The sequence below is a fragment of the Leptopilina boulardi genome, unplaced genomic scaffold, assembly GCF_019393585.1.
Source record: "Leptopilina boulardi isolate dan_hultmark-lab unplaced genomic scaffold, ZJU_Lbou_2.1 LbouV2_123, whole genome shotgun sequence".
Classification (NCBI taxonomy): domain Eukaryota; kingdom Metazoa; phylum Arthropoda; class Insecta; order Hymenoptera; family Figitidae; genus Leptopilina; species Leptopilina boulardi.
Window position 1 is genome coordinate 200,797 of NW_026137667.1, and position 26,416 is coordinate 227,212.

At 29.4% G+C, this 26,416-nt stretch overlaps 2 protein-coding genes across 2 annotated transcripts in view; one reads left to right on the top strand and one right to left on the bottom strand.

Annotated features, from left to right (window-relative positions):
- The window catches only part of LOC127289002 (low affinity immunoglobulin epsilon Fc receptor-like), a 146,972-nt gene that overhangs the window by 62,134 nt on the left and 58,422 nt on the right, over window positions 1-26,416 (bottom strand). The window lies entirely within an intron of this gene.
- The window catches only part of LOC127288964 (dipeptidase 1-like), an 87,741-nt gene continuing 64,435 nt past the window's right edge, over window positions 3,111-26,416 (top strand). The window contains exon 1 of the mRNA XM_051316689.1: window positions 3,111-4,069. Coding sequence (XP_051172646.1) covers window positions 4,064-4,069 — 6 coding nt within the window. The 5' untranslated portion in view covers window positions 3,111-4,063. The remainder of the gene's footprint in view (window positions 4,070-26,416) is intronic.

The window sequence follows — 26,416 nt, forward strand, 5'->3', positions numbered from 1 at the left end:
GTGTTTAATATTTTTGTGAAAAGAATTTTAATAAACGAAATTTATTTACTCCAAATGAATTTTACGATAAAAGCCGCTTAATGGATACATATCTCAGTTATTAATTACAGCAGTAATTTTGATTATCAAGCGCGTCAAATTTTGAACGGGGCCAGGCTTCTCTTCATTATTCATTATATTATTAGGAATTCTCGTGTTCAGATCAAACAGAATATTATACTAAGGCAAAATCCATTTGCATAAAATTATTTTCTTCTTTTACCGGATAAATAACTTATATTTATCAACACGAATATAAATATTTTTTTTCTTTATAAATATTTAAAACATATTTTTAATACACAGAAAAAACTTTGCTGGGTTAACACACACAGTAAAAACCCGGGCTCAAAATGATCCAGGAATTGTCTACATGACAATTTATACAATTGTCTATTATGAAAATTGCAGTGTTTTCGCTACAAAGAATATTCTTCCGTGTATGATTCTATTTTTTGGGAAATTATTAAAATTTCAATCTAATATAATTTTGCAACCGATATGAAGGAGCTTTGAAAAAATAAAATTGCTACATATTAACTACCATTGAATGGGGGCAATAAATAAAATACATTGACAAAGAATTTATTTATTAATATGAAAGAATGCCCGTGAAATTAAATATTTTTATAAAGTGACTTTTATGATCCTTTATCGCATAAAAATGTGTATAAAATTTTATAAATTACAGAATTGAAACTTTCACGTTGTCATGTTCCCGTGACTAATTAATTTAAAAATGATTATTATTTAAAATATGATAAAGTATACCTACAAACAAGAATCCGAATACTTATAATTCCTCCTCGTTTTTCTTGGGTTTAAATTTATTTTTTTTTTGTTTAAAGTAATAGAGGATTTATAATTTATAATTTATATTTAATTCTACTTTACACTTGACTGAATTCACATTTTTTATTTAATAGTTTAAGCAATATATGAAAATTCGAGGAAATACACTGATTTTGGTGTGGTTAAAAAATGGTGATTAATTTTGCAAGATAAAAATAGAAAAACCCGAAATAAGAAGATAATTTTATTGATCAAGTTAAAATGGCATAGTATTGGATGAATTCGAAGGGCTATAACAAAGCAATCTTGTACAGATTGGTACAAGAGACGACAATCTCTCGAGAGTGATATTGGCGCAAGGTTGCACAATGCCAAAGCCATATCATACAAATACGTATTTTAGGACATAATACCCGCTTTACGCGCTAATATCCTTAGCCTGACAAAACGTTTCCTTTGTCCATTTCGTATCAACCTGTCTCATCTGTGCCGATTATGTAAGCCTCTCTCAAACCACATTCACAATCTACAATATATGTAATTCCTAAAGCCAATATAGAATTTTTATTCTCAATAATTTTACCCAGAGATCAAAAATTAATAAAACGTCATTTCATTATTATTAGGATAAGTAAATTTTAGATTATGCTATTATGAATTTTCTAATCCTAATTAAAACCAGTGTAATCACTGAAACCTTCTATACAAAGTAATTAATGATTTTAGAAGATAATTTCGTGATACCTGTCGTAAAAATAATTACATAATGTAATATTTTTTAATTTTTAGTAGAAAAATGCTTTCGCGATTTAAAAAAGTTTAACACTCGAAAATTTTTTCATTTAAACTTGCAAATTTGCAAGACACGAATCGATTAATTAATCGAAATTGTATAACAAATATTATCAAATAAATCAGAGAATAACAACTTTATATGTAGGTACTGACAAAAAAAATGCAACACTATCTGATTAAATTATTTTTATTCCATTTATCAAATTATCATAATTTGAGATAGCTGAAATCTTTTTAATTATAAAATCAACTTTATAAATTGAGTACGAATGAAATCGGTTTGTGATGTAAATATATACACACACACACACACACACACAATTTTTCGATTCCAGCGAGTGACTCTGTAATTAATCATCGCGGAAAGAAGTCAGCAAAAACACTTTGATTTTAACAGACCTGCAGAAAGTCCCTGGAAAATGTCGATACGCTACAATGAAAAAGTTTCCAGACTATTATGTCAGAATATATTTGCCGGAATTTTTTCTTATCCAGATTGTGGAATTAATGCAGTTATTGGCAATACGTTTTTTTCACATACACTCTTTTTGCGAAAAATTCAATTCTCCATAATAATTTATTTTTCTCACAAGGTTTATTTTTATTTATTTACTTTTTCATATTTTAATTTGGCAATAATTTCACATTTTTAATTTTTAGCGACAGTGAAAACGTAAACAATAAATAGTGAATAATAAATGCCTGGTTTTTGTTTCGTGCATATTAATTTAGAAAAATCTCGTTACATATTTAATCTGTCTGAAATACTTGAGTATTTATTGGAAAATGTCTGGTTCTTAAAAATAGGAAAAAATATTATTATCAAGCAAATAAATTTTAATAACCTATAAATATAGTATAATTTTTTTTTAAATCCCTGTTATACTATTACTATGCAAATTAAATTATATAAAACGTTTACAATTTTGATATTTAATATTATAAAAATAGTAGTGAAATTCTTATTACTGTACATACTTTATGCGTGCATTTATGGATTTCTTGAATAAATAAAAATAAATTAATCAAATCCAAATTAATAAATTATTGATTCTTTCCTATCTCTCAGAGGCCATTCAAGTATTACGTAAGCATATTTTCAAGGGTTTGGGACCCCCCCTCCCCTAAATAAACATATTGTAAGGAAAAAAAGAAGAATTTTGTATGGCTCATATAATGATATTTTATATGGAGATTTATGAAAAATCTCTTTGCGAATTATAACTTGAAAGTGCCGATAAGAAATTGTTGTTACGAGTTTTTCTTTCAGGGAAGGGAAAAACCTTAGCCCTATAATGCGACTCCTAAATTTCCAAGAACAATTCAAACAAGGCCACGAAAATCAGAATAGGGGTCGCGTGAAATTTTCGGCGGGAGTCGGCGTACAACCTCAAGAATTTTAAGAGCTGAGGCCAACCGCCACCACGGATCCCGGCAAAGAGAGAGAGAGAGAGCGAGCGAGCTTGCGCACGTTTCACAATTCCGGAGCTTGCAACAGAGCTTTTCATCCAGTAGCCGGCTGCCAGGTCTCAATTTCACACACCGTTCCCCACAATAAAATTCACATCGTTCTACTGTGCGTCACAATCACGTTTTGTTCCAACGTCTATTTTTTTACAAAAAATATTCCCCACTAAACTAGAAAAAAGCCCGGTGTACACGAGTGTTTTTTAAATTTAAATTTATTGTGTATATTAATTACCTTGGTACTTTAATTGTAAACAAATGACAGTGTGTGTGTGTGTATGTATGTGAACAGTAATAATTAATGAATAATTATTAAATTTCATATCATTTCATTAAGTACTTTATTAAAGAATAAAATCGAATAATCTACAAGATAAAATTTTTTTTAGATGATAAAAGACAATTAGTAAAATTCAAATGAATGAGAATTAAGTCAATTTAATAATAATTAATTCATGGAATAAAAATTAATTCAAATGAATGAAAATTAGTAAAGTTGAACAACAATTAGCTAAATTGAACAAAGCTTAATTCAACTGAATAGGAAATAACTAAATTCAGTAACAATCAAGTATTTTAAGCAACAGTAAACTAAATTCAACAATAAATAATATGTAATAAAAAATTGAATGCAAACTGTTTACCAAACAGCAGTGAAACACAAATCGATTAATTAATTTTTTGTCAAATAAAATTTATAAATGCCAAAAATGAAAAAATATCAAATGATTGAAAATTTATAAATGAAAATTATGATGTGAAATTAATATACTTCATCTCATAAGGAAAAAAAGTGATTAAATAAATTGAAAGTGTAAAAATTAATAATATTAGCAAAATACCAAATGATTTAAGCAAAATAGTCGATCAAATGGCAGGTGGCTGATTTACTTTGGAATTAGAAGCGACATGTACGTTTAACACACAAACGTCTTCCTGTATAGCAAGGAGACGATGTGAGGCTTCGATCATGAAGGTAAGGATCCTAATTTGTTTCGAAACTTATTCTTTGAAATGGAACCAACTTTAAAAAAAGAAAAAAAATTTCAACTACTCTCCAGAATGTCTCAACTATGTTCGTGTAGTGATGTAAGACATTCGCCATAGGGTCTCTTGTTCCGAGGAAAGGAAAGACGTTTCTTTCAAACAAAAGTATCTGACTTCTTGAAAACACTTTTTTTCACAAAAAAAGAATTTTACCATTATACGTAAATTAATGAACAAATTCAAACTACAAATATTTAAAAACATTTATTTATTGTTATATTAGTTTAAACAGTAAACGGGCTTTTAATTATTTTTTGGGTACAAAATATAAAATAATAAATAAAATAATTACTTGTTTTAAATGCTTAAACAAGAGAATACCGAAAAAATATATAATAAAATTAGAAATAATAAAATTCTTTTAGCAAATTAATTAAATATTTTTAATTTGTCAATTATAATTAGTACATCCTGTATTTGACAGGGAGTTTTTTAATTGACTTGAACCCATTTATGTTCTAAATAAATAAACAATACAAGAAAATTGAAATGTTAAATGTTAGCACAAAATTTCATAGGTGCAAAATATTCCGTTGTACATTCATAGAAAGTATATATTTATTAAAAGCAAGAAAAAGAGAAATATTGAAGTAATCTTTTTCTCTGTACCGAGGAAAGCGAAAATTTGAATTTGATGAATTTTAATTAATTTTGACAAGAAAGGGAGTGTATATTTAATCACGTGATTCGCAATGCGGATGTCGTTTCAGAACAGTAGAGCAATTTAATTGAGGGATCGTAGCAGCTATTACATAAAGTCAGTCGACTTTATTCTCGCAGTGTGCATTGATGACGACAAGCTTCAGAATTTTCTTTTCGATTATAATTAATTTAATACTGCACACGAAGGAATTTCATATACTTATAAATACCGTTACAGGATTTTCTTCTCCGAACATTCATCAAATTTTCACTTACACTGAAAAATCTGTGAATTATTAATTAATTAATTAATTAATTAACTAGCGATAAATTAATAAATCATGAAGATGACGATCACTCCTACCTTCCTTGACTAGGAGTGATCGTCATCTTCATGTTTTATTATTTAATATCGCCGGAGTGATAAAATCATTATTCTGAATATACCTAAAAATGATTTAATAGAATAATGTAATATTTTTATTTTTTTTAACACTGGAAATATTTTCATTTTCTTTGTTGTATATTTACAGTAAATAAATCGAGTTAAATTTTTAAAAAAACTACTTCCTTTGTGGTCAACATTTTTGCGGGCTAGAACTAGAAAATGAAAAAAAGTCATTCCTTTGGCCTTCTTTTTACAAAAGAAAAAGAAAATTTCTCAGAGAGCATATAGTGGGCTTATTACTCATTCGCTCGACGAACGGATCTCTTCAACCCTTCGTATGCAATTTAAAACACTTTCCATTCTTTCACGCCGCTGTGAATTTTTTTTCGAAAGAAACGAAACCCCCTTAAAAATTTCCCGTTGAAAGTTATTTCTTTTAACATAAAAAGAAATTATCCGCGAACCCGCGTGCAATTTTTCGCACAACAATAATGCGAATGCCCTGGAATATATTTGCAACCCGAATTGAATTCCTTATTATTCATGGCTTTGACTAACGAGATACATTTACATTTTATGCACTCTATATATTCGTATAACAATCGAATAAGAATATTTGGTCTTCTCTGAAAGAGAGAGAGAGAGAGAGAGTTGATTTTGAGTAAAGTGCACCGCCCACTACATATACAATACTGGAAAGTAAACCAAATAAAAAAGGGCTAAAAAAGAGCAAATAACGAGAGAAATAAAATTAAGAAGTGAGAAAATTGGATAGGAAATGTTACATTTTTCAAAACTCAATTGAAATAAATGGAGAAAATCAAGAAAGACAAAGAATAAATACTTTAAACTAGTAAAGTTAACAGTAATTTATTATAATTTATTTCTTACAGTCAACTATACTTTAACTTTATATAAATACTAGACTTGCAAAATTAATTTTTCTTTTCCTTTTAAAAAATAATGTTTATTTATAAACCCCTCGAATTTATGTTTTTAAAATGATAATAATATGATTTTTTTTGTTTCTTTTCATTTTAAATTCTTATCCAACATTTTATTAATTATAATTCAAAGTCAGGAGAAAAAAATTTCTGTTACAAAAGAAAATTTTATAATCAATCGAAAAGTCTCGATCGGCAAAAAGCGGGTGTGAATAACATTTGCTTGCCAGTAACAAAACATTATATATATATATAATGTATTCCCTTAAATTTGCATTTTCCCCACTCTGCATTCAAGACCGTAAAATATAAGAAAATCAAGATTTCTCGTGGGGATTATTCCCTAGCAGGGATGTTGGTATCAGGAATGTATCTGATCGGAGGTGAAAAGAAAACAGGTTGTACATGGGGATGAGGGGTGATGAAAATAAAGAGAGAAAAATCAATGATAAAATCTCATGGACCTTTTTGTATTATATAAGTTCCCAACGTATATATATAAATGAAAAAAAATTATTTACATACATAAGCGACAGAAAACTTGGAGCAACAACATTCAACTTATCGCATGCTTCTGTATGAGATAAAGACGATATTTAAATTCATGACGTTTCTATTCTATTGAAAAGTTTTGGAAAATCGAGTCCTGAACAAAACCGCAAGCGGCGGGTTTCTGCGACCAATAAATACAAGGAAAAATTCTATATAAGGAAATGTAAGAGTAGCAGTCAAATTCTCAAAAAATATATATTTATAAATGAGTCAAAAATTTCATTTTTACCAATGTCAATTTGAAATGAATTTTCAAATCAGAAAAAATTGAAAAATGAATAAATGAATGGTATAATTATTATATATTATTTATTTATATGATTTAATTGATAAAAAAAAATTGATCCATTTATATTCAATCAATAATTAAATATGTGAAAAATGAAATAATTCATAAAATTTCGTTCTTTTATATTTTCTTATCTGGATAAAAAGAAATATTTTAAATTGAAAATTACTTTTTAAACTTTTAGAAAAATTGAATTATTTCATTAAATAAGTTTCGACTTATTGTCCTTATATATATATTTTTGTTTTTCACTTTTTCTTTATACATGTTAGTCGAGTTTCATAACTCAGTTGTCGAGTACAAGAAAATAGTAATGTCGAGCGCACTTCTAAACTCCTCATTGTCATTGACGTTATAAATGAAATCAAGCTTATTTTCTATGAATTTAATTGTACACTGAGTTGTTGCTATAATTTTGAATAGTTGTGCTGTTACCATTTAGTTAGTAAAGTAACTAATTTAATAGGTATACCAACCAACAAAATAGGTAAATCAACTAATAAAATATACCTAATGAGATTCATTAATAAAAAAAAGTCAACTTTCCTTTCTAGAAAAAAACAAATATTTACTTTCTAAAATCTAAAAGGTTTATTTTATTTTCAGAGTAAAAAAAAATACTTTGCTCTTTAAGAAAAAAATGATTATTTACTCTCTAGAGCCAAAATAAGAGCAGAGATATTACTTTACTCTCTAAAACTAAAAATAACATTTAATTCTCTAGAGCCAAAAATAGGCGGTTTATTCCATAAAAATTACCCCCTGATTTTTCACCAATTATTTTCCTTAACGAATGCAGTTACAGATAACCCTTCGCAACGCTTTTTAAATATTTGAAAAACTTGTAAAAAAAACATGAAACTAAAATAACGAGAAACTTTTTTAATTTTTAAGGGAAGAATAGAATAGCAAAGTTTTACAATTTTTAGCACGTAGAAAGACTTAATTCGCAAAACGCAAAAGCGGTAAGCATGAATAATCGTCTTCGTCTATAGCTATCATTTTGTCATAAAAGCGGGAAGAGAGTCCTTAAGGGCCGTACACCATTCATTGTGGATCATTATTGAGTTAGGCTTCATGATTCACTTGGCTGTTTGTTCGAATTATTAAAAATTTGATAAACTTTCGATTTGAAACCATCAAGAGATATATATATAAACGAATAAATTTGAATTTCAAATTCACAAGAGATACTTGCTTGTCGCACGCGCTATTGTACAGTGTGTGTATGTGTAGCTTATATGAAGATTTTAAAGTTTCGTTTAGAGAATATTAGGTACGTCATTAGACTCACATATGCGAGGGCTTTCGCATAACTGCCATCATAGTTACAAAAGGTCGTGTCAAAGTGTTTTCATTTACGTACACATTTGCCCCCAGTTGCGAGAAACGTGATTCGCCACTGAAACGAGCAGATTGGCATGTTCTTCAAGTCAAGAATCTCAAGATTCATCTCGCATTCTTCCGACTCGCGGAAATGAGGAATTTAAAGCAAGCCACATGGGACGGAGGGGGAGCAAACGAAAATCCGCGAGAAACTGAAATGTGGCTAATTTAAATGGACACTCTTAAAACTTATAGCATTTCATGGAACCGCATCTATTTTTATAAGTTTTCATTTTCAAAAATATTCCAATTTATTAATGTTTCTTAGTTATCAGTAAATTCTCAATTAGTAACATTGAATAAAATTGAAATCGCGTATATAATAATTTCCTTTTCAACTTTACAGAAAGAAATATTGTGCTATGAATTTTGAAGTTGTCCATTACAGTCGATATAGTACTCATTTTGCAATTTCGTCCAGAGAGCAATTCGAAGTAATGTGTTATCAAAGTTATGTCATCGTGATGCGTCGTATAGTTATACTCACTATATGTGTATGTGAGGTGGAAATATTAGACAATGTTTTATGACTATTAAGTTTTAATTAGGAAGAGATGTCTAGGATGAGCTTTAATCAAACTCCCCGTTTATGAATTTTTGAGACAAGGTTGACATTATGGCGCGCGCGAAGACAGGAAAACGTAACAAGCAAAAGACTAATTAACTGACTAACTTATATGTACTCTATACAGCTGATATACATATACAGTAGAGCTTCTCGAACGTCACGTGACATTAACTGCAACGAGATGGTAATTACCGTTACAGAGAGAGGACTGACTACTCGTAATTAAATTATCGATGAACTGAGTGTGTCACTGAAATCAATTCGCCATCAGCAATTTCACTCATTTTTCTCTACCTTTGTTCTCTCTTCACAATAGAGTGATCACAGTCCTCCTAAATACATACACACAGACATACTATTATTGACTAACAGTGAACAAAATTTTTAATATACACGAACGGATTTTTGGAAAAAGGAACTCTGAAAATATGAATCAGTGAAAAAGTCACTGGTCTCAAATCAGTTGCTAAATTCTAGCTATTTGAATCAGTGGTTTTCACTGACAGAATCAATTACTTTGACTGTAAATCAGTGAAATGTTACTGATTCAAATAGCTAGAATTTAGCGACTGATTTGAGACCAGTGACTTTTTCACTGATTCAAATTTAGAGAGAACATTTTCAAAGTGATGTTTTTTAAATTTACGTAGAATCTATATGTAAATTACATTTATGAAAATTAATTCAAAAGCAAAAAAATGATGTCTTTGGATATGTAAATGAAATTAAAATTTCGTTTCTCTTTAAAGGTCAGTTAGTAGTGGAGGTCGACTAAAATCAATTTAGCCCTATAACCCCCTCGAGGTCGTTGAAGACGACGCTTCTATAGGTATAAAGGAAAGTGGATGATGGAGCATGAGAGTAATGAAGGAAAGTATCTAGACTCACTCTGGCATCTTTCACTCCCTTTAAGCGCGGACATTGTCATCAACTGTTTTTCCTTTCAGCGAAATATTGTTCATCTCCATCAAGAATAAATGCCCAGAAGTAAAATTATTTACCATCTCTCCTTTAGAACGTCTACGACTACGTCTATCTTTCTCTCTCCTCTTTTTTACCTTCATTACTGTAATATTATTTTACTTCAACAGGCAAGTTAACATTCATATTTATTCGCAATTGTAAAGATTACTTTCTTTCTTGCTGTTTTCCTTCTTCAGATGAAAAACACTTGATTTATTTAATTCTCTATCTCAGTAAGAAAAATATATTGCCTCCTTGACTCATATTATAAATTTTAGTTATTTTTTGTTTAAAAACTCATTGTATACAAATCTATCGTTTTTTAGAAATTAAAAAATATGTTTAAAATTTTTTTTATTAAAAATTGTTGATTGTTATAAATAGTAAAGTTATAAATACATATTTTCAATTTTGTATTCTCATGGAAAAAATATTTTACCATAACTTTTTGGTATTTTAGAAAATTACTTTTTGGATTTTCGATATATTTCGATATGTATGTTATAGAAGGCGATTTCCTTGGGGGATTTCGCCCTAATCGATTTATGTAGTCAAGGATTGTTTTTCACGTTCGAATTGGAATACTTAAAGTTTTTGATAAGATTGTGTGCGCCCCAAATCCGCATGTATATAAAAAGTATTAAAAGAAAGGTGGAAAGTTACAAGTGGTTTTTTGATATATATATTATATATATGTGTATTTGCTCGTGACTCGAGATATGGCTGTTTAATTATACTGTTTGAGATTGACCCAAGATAATAGAATAGGGCAAAGTTTTTATGATGTTCAACGAAGCTCTTTGGGGTCTTGGCAGATTCATTAGCTTTTCCTACGTGAACAGTTAAATTAATTCACAGACGTATATATATATATATATATATATATATATATATATGGATTCGTCAGATGATTCTAATCAATTCTTCATTATAAATTCCAAACTTCAATCAAACTTTTCTTAATTAATAAAACTCGGAAATTCAACTGATTATCCATTATTAATGTTTTCTTTTGACTTTTTAGTTTCTAGAAAATTTGGGTAAATGCGACGTTCAAAGTTGTAACAAGCATATAATTTTCAAAAATATTTTCCCTAATTCAAGCTTTCAGAACTCTCAGTGGGGAGAAATTCCCCCACTCCATCTAAATTTGCCGTATAATAATAATCTTGTACGACATTAAAGCAAAAAACAATAACAAAAAAATAATACAGGTAAATATTAAATATATATATATAACTTTGTAAAACATTCATCCTACTTTAATCTGACCAAGAATGCCGGAAGTTTGAAATGGGGTTTTGGGGATTAGAAGGAGGATTAAGGGCAATCCTGTATGCGAATCGTTTCGTAATTGTGGGAAATTTCAACGATGTACGAACAAAGGATACGGTTCCTTCAAAGGTGAAACTTTAATCAGAAACGGACAGGCTCAACGAAGATGATGTACAAACATTGAGAAAACGGAAGGAAACGATGAAAACCAAAAATCAAATTTTTACCATTACAAGATTATTCTGGTTTACTCAATTTATAACTAATAAAAAATTTTGAGGTTGCTATTTGTTGCTATTTGTGTCATTTGAGTAAAGTGAAGGATCATTACGAAAGGTTTCTGGTGGACTTGAAAAAATAAACAATGCGTTTCGCTTAGTGAGCGTTATACGCGGTGCTGAAGAAACGATAAACTCGGATAAACCATGACCTCGGAGTCGCATTTCTCGCATGTCTGAAAGGGGAAACGACTGTAACGAGAGCTTAATTCCTAACAAACAGAAAAAGAAAGGTGAAACCATTCGTTCTCTCGTCGTTTCTGTGAAATGCACCATTTCTATAATTTTTCATAAAAAAATTTAATGCTCAACACAAAAGTAAACATCTTTCTATTAATTTTTATTTTTTTAACACAGTAAAAGTTGATTAATGAAAAAGTAAGAAGAGAAGTATGAACAAAAAAATTGAAAAATTATGCCCAGAAATAAGAAACAGTCACATAATGAAATAGGAAAGTGAAAATGTATACCAAAAAATAGTGGAATTTTTTAAAGAGTAAAAAATTAAAAAGAGAAACTCTGAAAAATACGTTATTTACCTACACAATATAACGTAACCATGTAAATAGAAAATTCGTTGCGCGGAAACTTTTTCACAGTGTGCATATAATTCGTGTGTAGTTTAACTATGTAATGTAATGGTTATATATTTTTTCGTCAAAAGTCCCCACAAACATTTGAAACTTTTCGTTAAAAATGAATCACTCTAATAGTCACGTTTGCTTTATTAACTTAACGAGTCTGAAGGGCATATATGTCTGTTGTTTCGTTCCAAATGTAAAATATTCCCTCTCGCGAAGAGAAACAGATATTCATATATGTATGTAACTTGACTAAAAAGGGTTTTAATTGTATATTTTATATTAATTTAAATTTAACCAAAACGAGCCGAATATGAGTCATTATTCTTGAACTTGACATACCCTACCTCTTTGCATGGAATGAGGGGGTCAAAATTATGACTTACACTCGAACGTGCGTTTTTTTAAACATTTGTAGTTCCTACTCAAATCATCCGATTTAAAAAGTTGAAAAACAAATTTTAAAGGATTTGTTTTCTACTTTTCAAATATTTTATTGTGTTTTTAAATAATATGCAATTTTGTTTCAACTTTTTTAATCAGATTAATTGGGTAGGAGCTACAAATGTTTAAACCCATATATAAGATTCTTTTTCTTAGTGTATAGGTTATTTTTTCTCTATCGATTAATATTGAATAAAAAATGTAATACAATTTTTTGTACCCATGTTTTTTTTACTAATTATTATTATAATTATTTTATAATTAAATTATTATTTATAACAATTATAAATTAGAATTCAGAAACACATTAAAATATCAGACAGAAATAATTTCGTTAAATTGAAATTTAATTTAGCGTCACACATAAACCACACGAACAATGCAAAATATAAAGGTGAATTATCTATATAGAGCCTTTCTGCTAATTTTCGTACAGTTAATAGGCTCTTGCGAGGTATAAAATAATTTGATAATTAAACGAAATATTTGAAATATTAAATTCCATGAACAAATATCTTTCACATTTTTTTTATTTCGCGTTTGGTCAATTTTACGAATGTCCAAATATTGTATTACAATTGTATTACAATTTGAAATATTCACAATGTTCAACTTCGATTCTTTATTGGATTACTATGACAAAAAAAAATTGACTTTTTAATTGATACATTGTAGTAACTTTCTTAAGGGGTGTTTGAAAAACTAATTCATTTTAAAATGCTTCTGACAACTTTTTGGAAACAACTTAAAATATACTACCAAAATAGTTGTCTTCTGTTACGGTGATGATGTTTCTTTTGAAATTCCTGTCATTACAACATATAAATTGATTATTATCAGTAATGTTTATAAAAGAAGTAGGTACAAAGGGCTGGCGCGATTTTATCCCACAAAATGTGTCATCGGCAAGTACGCTGCGGCTCATTTGTACATCCAACACGTAAATTCATTCAGTTTCATATATGGAAGAGATTCTGAGGATGTATGCGTGTTTATGCATTGTTAAATTACGGGGATTGTAAAGTGTGTTGTGTATTTGCAAAGCATGATCGTAACATAGGAAACCATAAACAACACGCACCGTTTCCGCGACGAAATTTTCCACTATTATTTTCAAAACCACTCGAATTTGCTTGCATATTCAGTGTGTATATTGTAATAATTCAGAATCAACAATTCCTAAGTCGAACAATAATTTTCAGTTACCTGACAACTGCTTTAATTAATATTTACAGGGTTCTCCTCCCAAAAATACTCACCAAACAACAGGTTTCGGTTATTATAGTCAGACAATTATAAAACTGTTAAAATAGTAAAAATTATTATTATTATTAAATTTAAAATTACTCACAATTTTTTATTAACATTTTTAAAACTTTAATAGATTTTTAGATGCTAATTAAAAGCTTCTGACAATTTTAATTAATGGCTGTATTGACAAAAAATACGTCAAATTTAAGTAGAGAAAGGCACTTTTAGTAAGAAAGATTTAAAAGTATTTAAAAGAATGAAAAGAATAATTTCTTTGCAAGTTTGTACAATAGTAAAAGTTTTGTTTCAATTTTTAGTTTTCCTAAGTATAAGACGTACATTTTTAAAAATATATTTCATTGTGCATTTCAGTTAAAACCAAAAAACATAAAGCCTTGCAGGAAGACATAAAACTTACGTTCTGTATCTTTTGTCCTCCTTCTTATGATTTATATTCTTTCTTCTCTTATCTTCAATTTTATACCATATGTCTTAAACCGCAACAGTTTACATTTAATCAATCATCGTTTTATTCTTTACTTTCATTTTTCTAGATATTTTTTATTATAATTTTTTTCTAATGGAATATAAAATGATGAATATACCAATTTTATTTCGTTTTAATTATTTCCATGTTGGTAATAATGTTCTGTCATCAATCACAATAAAGATGATATACAGTATCTACATGTACACTTGTCAAGAAATTCGTCGTATTGAATAAAATTGAATAAAATTCTGCGTGAAATCAGTTTCTGCTTCTCATGGCTGCTGACCTTAATTTATTTCACCTTTGGTTAGAGTGAATTGCCAGTTTTTCAAAGTGCTTTTTTTACTCAAACGAATAAAAATCTGCACGTGTAGAATATATAAAAATGTAAACGTGAAAAGAGGAACACATGTATCTTAACCAAAGACAAGAGCACTTGCTCACCTTGGTAGTGGTTAAAATATGACTTCTAACACCCCACAGGATCGTCAGAGAGAAGGGTGTTCTTTACGGTGCCTCCCTGTGGGAAACAGGACGTAAGAACACTTGCCCCTCCCCCTCTACTACAAACCTCTTGCGTATATGTACATATTGCATACAATATATTGTATATAACGACACATAACGCTTGCAGCCTCTGGGCTTCATGCCAGAACCACCATATCATACCACCGACTTCCATTGTATATGCTAAGAATAATCTCAACACACCCACCAATAAAAGAGTTTCACAAAAATAATACAATTAAAAATCATCATATAAAAGCAGATAAAGATAAAGATTTTTTTCCGTGTACTATATTTAGTTAGCAAAGTAACTAATTTAATATAGATAGACCGAGAAACAAAATAGTTAGGTATGACACTGCGAAGTTACCAACGTTGATTCGACAAAAATAATTTTTTTTTCCTAAGATTAAATATTTCGTCACTTTGGTTGAGGATTTTAAGTGATTGAGAATGTATTTGAGACCAAAATAAACAAGTTTCAATAAAAAAAAATTGCTTCTTGGCCTTTAAACTAATCTGAAAACGAAAAATTCGTTCGTTGATCGTCGAATCTAACTAATCTTTTCTCTGAGTGTGCCGATGTATTGAACAGACATTCAATTTGTTCATAAATATAAAGTGTAAAATTAGTCCAACAAATTTTATTCTGTGTGTATTATTGTAAAAAAGTAGTGTGTTATAGGCTCGCAGGATGTGAATGTGAGTCATAAATATGTAATATGTCGAGTGAGCTGTGAACGTGCAACACATGTAAAACTCGAACGTGTTATCCAACATTTTCAAAAATCACAGAAAAATCTCGTGAAATTCTTTTAATATTTTTAAACCTATTTTGTTCTACATTTTTATATTGTGTATTTCTCTAAAAAATGCTTGACATTTATCGATTCTCGATGTTTCTATCGATTAAGTAAACCTCGCCAAAGTCTACAATTCCAGAACAAAAGCTGATGCCCATGAGAGCGAGTGAGAGACTATTTAAACATGTAGTTTTATAATTAAACTGTTTCAGGCCTTGTAAAAATAAATACATAAAAATAGAAATTGTTAGTGACAGTTGGCTATTTTTAAAAGATAAAATTTTTAAACCGATTTTACTTTGCAAATATTTCAATTTATTTAGCTCTCCAATACTACTACTAAAGCTTATAGAAAAAGACTCTTTTAAAAATAACAAACTCTTTCAATTTGTTTCCTGTGAAAAAATAACGCGAAACGATACGTTAAAAACACAATGCGTAAATTTCACGTGACAGATAATCGCACTATCCGCAGAATTTACATTTACTCTTCTCGATGTAGTCTTCGATGTAATCGGCATTCGACTTCCGTTTAAAAAACACGTTTCTTTTTTGTTAATCTTTTTCTCAATTCCATTGGGGAATTTAGGAAATATTGGTCGATTAATGCTGCAAAAAGCACAACGGTTGCTATTGCAACGTGTATACCAAAGGGAACACTGCGTCTGCTTTCCGGACGTTTCTCAACTTATTCAACTTTATATTGAAATAATCACATCATATTTTACTCTAGTAAATTGATCAACATTTATCAATTTTTGAAAAGTAAACTAAAATATTTAAAATTAATTGAGCGGTAATTTTCTCCAACATTTGAAATAAATAGAAAGTCTTTCTAGAAATTGTTAAAATAAATTGTTGAAACGAAATTCGAGGCACGTAATTTTTGAAAAGCGCAACGAATCTTTGAATTCGCTGAGGGATGTCGTGGATGACATAAAAATTTAAATCAGATTAAAGTGTCATTCAAAGTTAGTCACCCTGAATGAGATGATCTGGATGTGTAAGGATTTCAAGGAAGCAAAAGAACGGAGCTCGCTTCATTTATACTTTACAAAGTCGCATCTCCCGTTTGAATCCAATCTTTTCGTCTCTCTGGCGGATTCGCGCTCCATTACACCTGCGGATGCACAAACGACGTGTCTTCACCCCCACATGTATACATCTCTAGCCGCATGAACCGCAGTTCAAATTCGAGGAATGTTGGTTATCTGGAAATTCATGAACCAAATGTCAAACCATTCCACACGCACTTCTCAATATAATCCATAATTTTGGAAAAATACTCCAAATTGTTGATCATTATTTCTCTAGAGTTAAATAATAAGTCATTCTTTACTGATGAATAGTAATTACAATTTTATTCATTTATAGCTAGAAAATATATGTTGAGAAAAAGTAATCACTTTTTCCTACGGACAATTTAATTTGACGTTGTAGATACTGCAATTGCTTTTTATTAAATTTCAACGCCGAGTCTTTTTCGCAGAAACATAAAATAAAAAAACGACTAAAAACTAATTTCTTTGAAAAGGCGAAATTCGTCGCTTAATAAAACTCAGTATATACGCTTTCGTTGCGTTTGAGAGCCAGATTAATAAAACAAATATTTAATTTTTTACGTTCGAGCGAATTTTTTATTATCGAACATTCTCTTTAATTAAATGACAAATATATGTATAGTGAAAGCTGAAAAGCTTCTGTCAATTCATCAAATAAATCTGTAAAATTACAAATTTTCAATACTTGAATAGTTTTTTGACATAACAGCGAATAACATTTTAATATTCCCTTGAAAAAGTTGAACCTCTCAACTCCTTTGAAGAAAACAAATAAAGCAGAAAATTTAAACAAGATTTCACATCTAAGGAATAAATAAATAAGAAGATAAATATTTCACGAATAAGCAGGATTTGCTCCTGCGTACAGAAAGATTATTAAAACATGAATTGTACATAATAGGAATATAAATAATAATAAAAATAATAGTTGTTGTTATTATTATATATTAAATAATCAGTGGTTTTAAGAAAAATTAATGCCCGAGGCTTTGGAGATACTTGAATATAAATATAAAGGAAAACGTAAACCCCAGTGAGTCCGCCAAGTCTAATTATTTTCAAAGCATTCACAGAAACGAAAGGTAGAAGAACAATGCCCTTGGGGGAATCCACCCTAGTCAGCTTGCGAAATATCTCTCTAGATTCCCGGGAGCGAAAACAAGAATAAGAAAGAAAAAAAGCGGGGGAATTTCTTTCCTTTTCTTTTAAAGAAAAGTTGTGCCTGACGTACGTACCTTTAACGAAACGAGACAGCACTCGATCACAAGGAACGTTTGTCGGGGCACATACCCGTCGTGGAGTAATCCGTTCACGTCTTGCCATTACTTCTCGAAAAGCTGCCTAACCTCGCGCCACCACTTGTCGTATATGATTCAGTTTGACAGAACGATGCAGAGTTAGCTTCTGCATATACGATTGACCATCGTGTACCAACTTTCTATAATCAAAGTTACAATTCTCCTCACGAAATGAAGCTTTACTTTCGTTTTTCCCAGCACGTGTATACAGTGGCAGTACAATAATTTTAAATCTTCTGTCTGACTGAAACTTATTTTTACTACTTGTACTGAAATTCCATAAACCTAAATAGAGCAGACACTGGGAGTACTATTTCAAAAATTGTTGCTAATTTTTATTAGTTACTGTAACTAATTCAATAGGTATACCAATAATTTCATTAGTATTATCTAGATGTTCTGGCAAGTAAGTGAAATATGTTTAGTTATAGTCAGACAGCAGAGAAAAAGGACAGTTTTAGGTAGACATTCAAAATAAAATAAGAACTTGTTCAAAGTGATATTTTGTTTAATTTAATTATATTTTTGCTAAACTTTGTTAAACAAAAATGACGTTAGAGAAAAATTCGGAGACATTTAAAAATACAGTTAAATATAAATTCAGTTGTATAAAAATCATACAAACATCTTTCAACTATAATATTCTTAATATTTTTCTTCTTCCTTTCTTTTTTAATTTCTTTTTCCTATTTTCCATATCAACAATTTTTTGTCTTTTCCTACACGAAAAAGGTACAAACCTTGTTTAGTCTTTTATTCTTATTTTTCTACTTGATCTCTTTTTCTTCTTTTCCTTTTTGACTCATTACTTTTTATATTTTCATCTTTTACTTATTTCATGGATTTTTCTTTCAGCAAATAAGTTTTCTTTACACACACATAAATAAATAAATATACATATATACAGTTTAAGTTTATTTTACGAACCTAAAAGTTTAACGATTTTAAGTTCGAGCAATGTAGGAATATGTCGCGAGTAGCAGGTGGTCGGTGAAAGTGATGAAAGTACCTTTCAAGGCAAGGAGGGAAAAAAAATTAAGAGTTTCCACTCCTTTCGGAGAAGAACACATCGCATGACTGTAAGTCGTTTCTAAAATTGATTCCAGTAACTTTTTAAGATTCATTTCAACGGTGCTAGAGCATTTTAAAAATTTTAAATACTGTAAAACTAATGTTGAATTATAATAAAAATATAAATAAAAAATATAAAACTATCGTTGCAAAACGGGTATTTTTTGTCACTAAAGTGTTTCGGTTCAGGAGTCATTCAGAATATGGCATTACTGGCGTTTACTGAAAATGACCAAGATATTTTGCTGTCTTACAATGTAAGACAGTAAACCTATAGACACAAAAAGTGTCTTTTTTCAAACATTTTTGTGCAATTTAAGATACAAAAATGACTTAAAAATAACCACGTGAATGACAGTATACACTGAGAGAAATTTTTCGTAATTACTGCCATAATTCATGCTGTTTCTGTCATATCGTATAACTGAATTAACATGGAACTGTTACTACCATACAGTTTGGGTAATCCAACCAAACGAATAGTACTTCCAAAGAGCAAGATGTCTGAATCAGACTTCACATGGCTAATATAACCTAACTTAGACTGTATAACCAATTCAACCAGAAATCTCAACCATAAGTTTATGGCTGAAATTTCGATAGCATTTCTTTCCGTGTATAGAAATTAATCCCTATAAAAACGTTTGTTTTTATAGAGATTAATTCTTCTTTATAACTCGATATATATATATATTTACTAAATTATTTATATTTTAATAAAATAATAATTTCGCACTGTTATGCAATTTTCTCTTTTTCTCTGGAAATGTACTTCACTTAAAAACCGCGCGCTAGCATTAATCACACGAGATTTTTCTTATGTCTTAAAATCTAAAATGTCAGGATAAAGTGATTTATGATAATAGAAGAAGTGTTTACTGCAGCATCTCCTTAAAAATCCGCGTATTTTTACTTTTCATCTTAATAATAATAAGAGCCCGACTCATTTTTCATCTTAAACAAGTCAAAATATCACGGAGATCAAACGGTTAACACTAGACAAAGGTGATATCTTAACGAGCATAAAGCCTTAATTAAGTCTCCATTTGAGACCATAATACTTGTTCTAAACTTGGATAGTAATCAGCCACTTGTGTGTTCGATATCGCGAAAGCCTCATAATCTTTCTACTCTGTTGACAATGGTATCATTTTCTATATATACAAAATAAATGATCAACTTTATAAGCCGTTTACTTATATTTGAAAATTATAACATTCTTGTCAAGAAACTGCCAATAAATAATAATGAATTTTGTATTGATATACTACTTTTAAATTTAGCAAGTTTGGTGTTGCAGTAGTTAAAGTCCGTTTCCGTCAGACATTCGTGTTTTCAGTAGTAAAGTACTGTTTTAGTCAACCAAAACTTGATAGAATTTTTCTACCTCAGAAATCAGAAGTGAAACCCAGTTTATCTGTTTTCAATTTTTCTAACCGTTGAATGATTGTAATCTTCTTCCACTTAACAACACTGTACTGAGGCTGGAAAAAAATGTTTTAAATGATATTACGATTAAAAAGAAGATTAAAAATACATTCATCAACCCTTTAAGTATAAGTACGGGGCAGTACCGCAACCTGACGAAGATCGATAAAGCACCTTGCCGCGGATTCACAGGCTTTCAAGAGCATCACCTGTACCTACCACCGCATCAGGTCTTCAGCATCAAAAGCGTCGTACTCTGAAATTTAAAATAAAAATTTCCATAAACAATTTGCATTTCCTCGCCAGAAAAGTACAAAATCGTATTTCCTAAGCTACTTGAAATTGACATTGCAAATTTTGATATGCCGTTTCTAAAATGTATTCAGTCGAGGGTATAGAAGAACGGGGAACTATACACTGCAGGATTTAGAACATTACTTTGCAATTTAAAATACGTACAAGAGAATCTCTGACTTTGTAGCGTTATATATTATTTATTTTAAAAATTAATTGCCTTTGTTAATTATTATCTTGGTGTAAATGAAATATGAAAAACAATGAATTCATTTATTTCATTTTTCGCATAAAATTTTTTTATTTTTGTATAAATCATTAGCGAAAATAATGCCGTTCTCAATCTTCATTATAGAGGATGAATTTTTTTTCTATTCTTTATGGATTTTTTAGTCTTGAACATAATACCATTGAAATAAGAGTTGTGAAATTATTTCTCTTGAAGAACCTGGACTTCTCAAATGATTCTCGTAAAATGTAAAAGAAAATTCACACTACTTCTCGAGTATTCTTTTAGACACTCTTTCTCTTTCTGATTGATTTCTTATGCAAATATACGACAGTAGGGCGTAGAGAGCATTCTGTCTGGTGGACTACTTAAAAGGGGTTGGTTCACCATTAAGTCGAATCTCTCACTTGATTGAATTCTTTTTTATTCCCTGGAAGTTGTTTCCTCGCACTATTTTAATGCATTTTAACGAATTTAAAGCTCAAAATAACGATTACATATATAAAATCTATATAAAATCGGACACAGTCTAATCTATAAACCCTAAAAAATTTATTATCTTTATTTTACTGCCATATATGTATATGGACAAATCCACGAAACTTTTAACATTTGTGATTCTCGAATCGAACACTTAAAAATCTGAATTATTTTTAATTAAAACTTTGGGTATCATTTTTTTTTTTGCTAAATTATATACAAAGGAACATTTATGTACAGTATTAGAACAAAATATTTATTTGACAATTAGTTTTATAAGTTAAAAAGTGAAAAAATGCTTAAATTTCATTTGAATTTCTGGAAAAAGTTTATATTCTTAACGTTTTTATTTTTGCGGCGTGTAAAATATCACTTCAGCTACTATGGAAATATCTAACAGACATATTTTGTCAACAAATTTTCACTATGCCATTAGTGTGCCACCACTAAAACTAAAAATACCAAGGTTCGATTGAGTGATGGCACTTTTTAAAAAAATCAATTGAACGTCTTCTTATAAAAATATCTATTACGGCGTTGGATAAAAATAAAAGTTGAATGCATTTCTTAAAAGGTGATAAAAAAACAAAACTTTTAAGACCTTCTTCAATGATGTACCTCTAATTGTTTTCCTGTGGCAACAATTTAAAGATGATAATAAAAATCGTGATTTCATTTAAATTTATACATTTTTGAAAGGCACAACTGCATTTTTGCTTTAACAAGACAATCTATGGTGTGGTCGAAACATTTTCATACATATATTTGAACACAAAAACGCCGCTTAAGGATTTTGAGTGAAATAAATTTTATTAAGTTAAGAATATGCTGAAAAATCTTTTTTAGAGTCTTTACCCCCTCTTATCTCAAAATCCTGACGTGCTAAGAAAATTTGGGTGCCAGAATCGTGTTCATAAGACGAAAATACTTTGGTAACCACTCCGATATCAAAAATAAAAAAAGTTAAATTTTTCAATTTTATATGTAATTTATTAACATTAAAGAGTTTAAAGATTTAAACATTGATGTCGTGAGCGAAAAATGAATCACACATATGAACTTGTAGTGCTAAAATGTACTTAAACGTGAATACAAAGTAACATCAATGTGCCTGCAAATAAAAAAAAGAAATTTTTTTTCTTGAAAGTTAAAAGTTTCGTATAATACACTTTATTTTTAAAGGTAAAAGAAGAAAAGAAAAATAAAGAAAATTATTGTATAACGATAAAAGTATTGATAATAATTATTATGAGAAATAAATAATTAAAGAAATATGCATATGAAAAAAATACTTGAAAAAATCAGTCTTTCAAGATTCTTACACATTTGAATATTTCTTTTTTCTCCACTGTGAAAGAAACTTGACAACACTAATTTCTGTCCTCTTTTTTTCCACGAGAAAAGAATTAATGACTGGGTTGAAATTTCGTTTGGCACCTACGCAAATTGCTCCAGTGGGTGGAGTTGACTCCCAGTAGTTGAAGTAATTAATGCCTCAGAGTCGAATAAGTTTCTAAAAAGAGTGAGTCCCTCCTTTTTTGAACCCAACACTAGGTAAAGTCGTAAAGTTTTTTTCACCTTAATTTTTCACTTTGAAAGACTCAGTCTTATGTGAGAGATCAAGGGAAGAGGAAAATTGGGTGCGAGATGAAAGACTGTAACAACTTTCTTAGGACACCCCAAGACACTTTCGGCAGCTGGTGCACGCGCGTTTGGGTCAGACAAAACTTTAATTTTCCTTAGAGTGGAAAGAGAAGTCATTGCCTCTAAGATAAAGAAATAAAAAGTGAAAGATCGTAAAAGAGTTGGAAAAAACGCGGTGTGTATATATAAAAGGAAAGAAATGTGCCGTCTTTACAAAGTCGTAACAAAGACTTTATACCTTTCCTTCGCCGTCATTTTCAGCAATTTCCCAAGAATTTCTGATGCTCTTATATATATATATATAGTTTAAGAACGGATAATTTTGTCTGTCAGCGGTTTATTTTTGTTGTTTTTTATTTTTGGCTTTAAAGCGCGGACCTTTATTTTTCCAGTTGGGAGTTAAAAATTGTTGCAACGGCATGAAAGGACGTCGATTACACGGCTTTTGTAAAGTTTATGAAACTTTAAGGGTCACGTGGCAAAATGATCCACATAATGCGAGTATATACTTCAAGTGTGCGCGCAACGCCTTTAAGTCAAAGTTTCATTTCACTGCTTGGAAAAACCACGTTTAAAAAGAAAAAAATAACTTTTTATTAGGAATTGCCACAGTTTCTAACAAAAGTTAATAATAGTAAAAAGATTTTAAATGGGGAACATTATATTCTTAGTTTTAGAATATCGTATTTTAAGCAAAATAAAAATATTTTCCAATTCAAGACTAAATTTTCCCTATATGAATGATAATTTTATTCATTGTGCCAAATATTGATAACTCAAGGCAATTACCTACCAAGACTCGAGTGTCTTGAGCGATAAATACATCCCTCGACCTTAACTGAGAAATAATGAGACAAAAGTTTTGAGCGTTCAAATGAACGAAATTTTTTTTGCAACTTCTTTAAGTACTAATTTTATTACAAAATATTTGTTTTAATTATCTAAAAAGAAGTTATTAATTTAATAATTGTTTTATTTTATATTGTCATCATAATTTTTAATAATTTATAAATTGAAAAAAATATTTTGTTCATTTGAACGTTCAGAACTTTTGGCTCATGAGAAATAATGTCCCTAGGCTGTGACTGAGTCCCAACTGGAGTATCTCTCTAGAGTTTCTACCCTCTCTCTCTCTCACTCTGTCTTTACAATCTCACCAAAGTACTACTTCAATTTCAAACTAAAATCTAAATTATTGAGTATGTACTTGTAACAAAATTTCACGTTAGATTAATATAGGGTAAGTGTAAGTATTACTGCGGATTTTTAGTACAGATTAACTTTGAGAAACTCGCATACAAGCAAACAAATTAGTGAAATTTCGTTTCTTCATTTCGAGATGAAAGTTCGATAATTCAATTTTTCAAATCATCAAGCTGGGAATTATTATTAAAATTACACTGTATACAACTTTTGATAGTTTATATAATAATTTTAAATTACGAGGTAATAACATTTTTGAAACTGTAGTAAACTTTACGAGTTCTTTATTTATTTTTGAGATTGATTTACGAATAGGATTTTATTTTTAAAATAAGTCTTACGCATTTTTTTCATCATTTTGTTATTAGTATTTAATTACTAAAAAAGGTTTTATTATTTTTCATGTTTACTATATTATTAAAATTCGTTTCATTTTAACGTGGAAGCGTATCAGATTTTTCATTATTAAAATTATTTGATATCGCGCACTCTTCTTTCATGCACGTTGTCAATTGAAATTGATTAAAAGTACTGATATATATGTATTTGATGTTACATTCAATTCGGATGCTTTGATATTTCTAGTTTTATTTGTTTTTTTTTAATTCCTTTTTCACATTCAGATTATTAATCGAATGCGAATTTTTCCGAGGAATTCAAATATAAACTCAATACGAATCACTAAATATTTTTAAAAAACATAAACATATTATTTTCAAGTGTATATTACCGTTGATCAATATTTAAATATTGATATTACATAATTATTTAAAAAAGTTGTTAAAAGAACACAAAATTTAGAATCAGTTGAGAGCAAAACAAAAAAAATAATAAACATTTTACACGTATTTATTGTATTTTATTACTAAAGATCATGTATAAAAAATGTTTGTCGATGGCTTTCATTTGTTCGGTAGCTAATAAAATTAAGCGCCTCCTGACGAGTTTCACGACCTGAACGTTTATAGTTCGTTACTTCGTCGAAATTATTCAATCCGTGGTTGTATATTCTTTTTTTTATTCCAATTGAGAACCACTGGGAAAAAAACATATTTGGAAAGAATTTAAAATTCAAGTAATGTGAAAAAAAATTGAAATCTCGAAAATGAGATTTTGTTTTCGCGAACTCAATGAAGTGCTTGTAAGAATCGCTTTGACCTCTTACGGTCATATGAAGATATAATGTAAACAGTGTTTTTACTAAAAAAAACGCTTATACCTATATATTCATTTAATTAATCCCTTTTTTCTCCCTAAAAAGGAGCATTTCATTAAAAATCTCTTTGTACTTCGGAAACGAAAACTGTGCTTTATAAAGTTAAAAGCTTTGAGGATTTTAATCTTAAGCTTCATCCAAATTTTCATTGATGCTTTCCTTTGACAAATCTATTTTTTTCCTCTAAAACACTAATATTACAAAGAATATAATTATTTTCTGCGGTTTTTTATTTCGCAGGATTTTTAATAATAGTTAAGTACATTTAAAAAAAAATTTTTATCACAGAAAATTCTTTAATTCTGATTAAAACAATTTTACATAGTTGTCAAATTGTTCGTATTCGCATCAAAAATGATTTTACTCTTCTTCCTTAAAATGAAAAATCTAAAACTTTCAAACAGGTAACTTGCAGGTTCATTATTATATTTATAAATAGCTAATAATGGGAAATTTGTTTTCCTGTTTATATTCAGGGAAGAGCTTTAATAATACTTGTGGTTATGAGGAGAAAAGAAATTTATGAAAACTACTAATTATTTATCCGACATTTAATACTTGTCCGTTTAATAAAAGTTGCTACGAGGAAATAAGAAGCTTATCGTGAAACGCGTTTAGAGAGAGAGAGAGAGGGGGGGTCAGGGCTCTATATATATACTTCATCACAGCTTCCAACTCCAATACTCTCTGCACCTTCTGTGATTGAAGAGTTGTGAGCAATAAAAGCGTATAAACCGTGTAAAGACCTCACGAACGATTTCTCAATTACTTTTTCAAAACCTGCTTCTCCAGCAAGCACGGGATTTTCGCATTACCTTTTCAAAAGGAACTTGAGTGGAAAATATTTCTGAAGAACAACCCCCAATGCCTATATATATGTATATACCATATTACGAAAATGCGGAAACTATATATGCTGCAGAGATTTATAGAAAAACACATTAAATAACAATATAAAGCTTATAAAACCTTGACAATTTATATCTATATT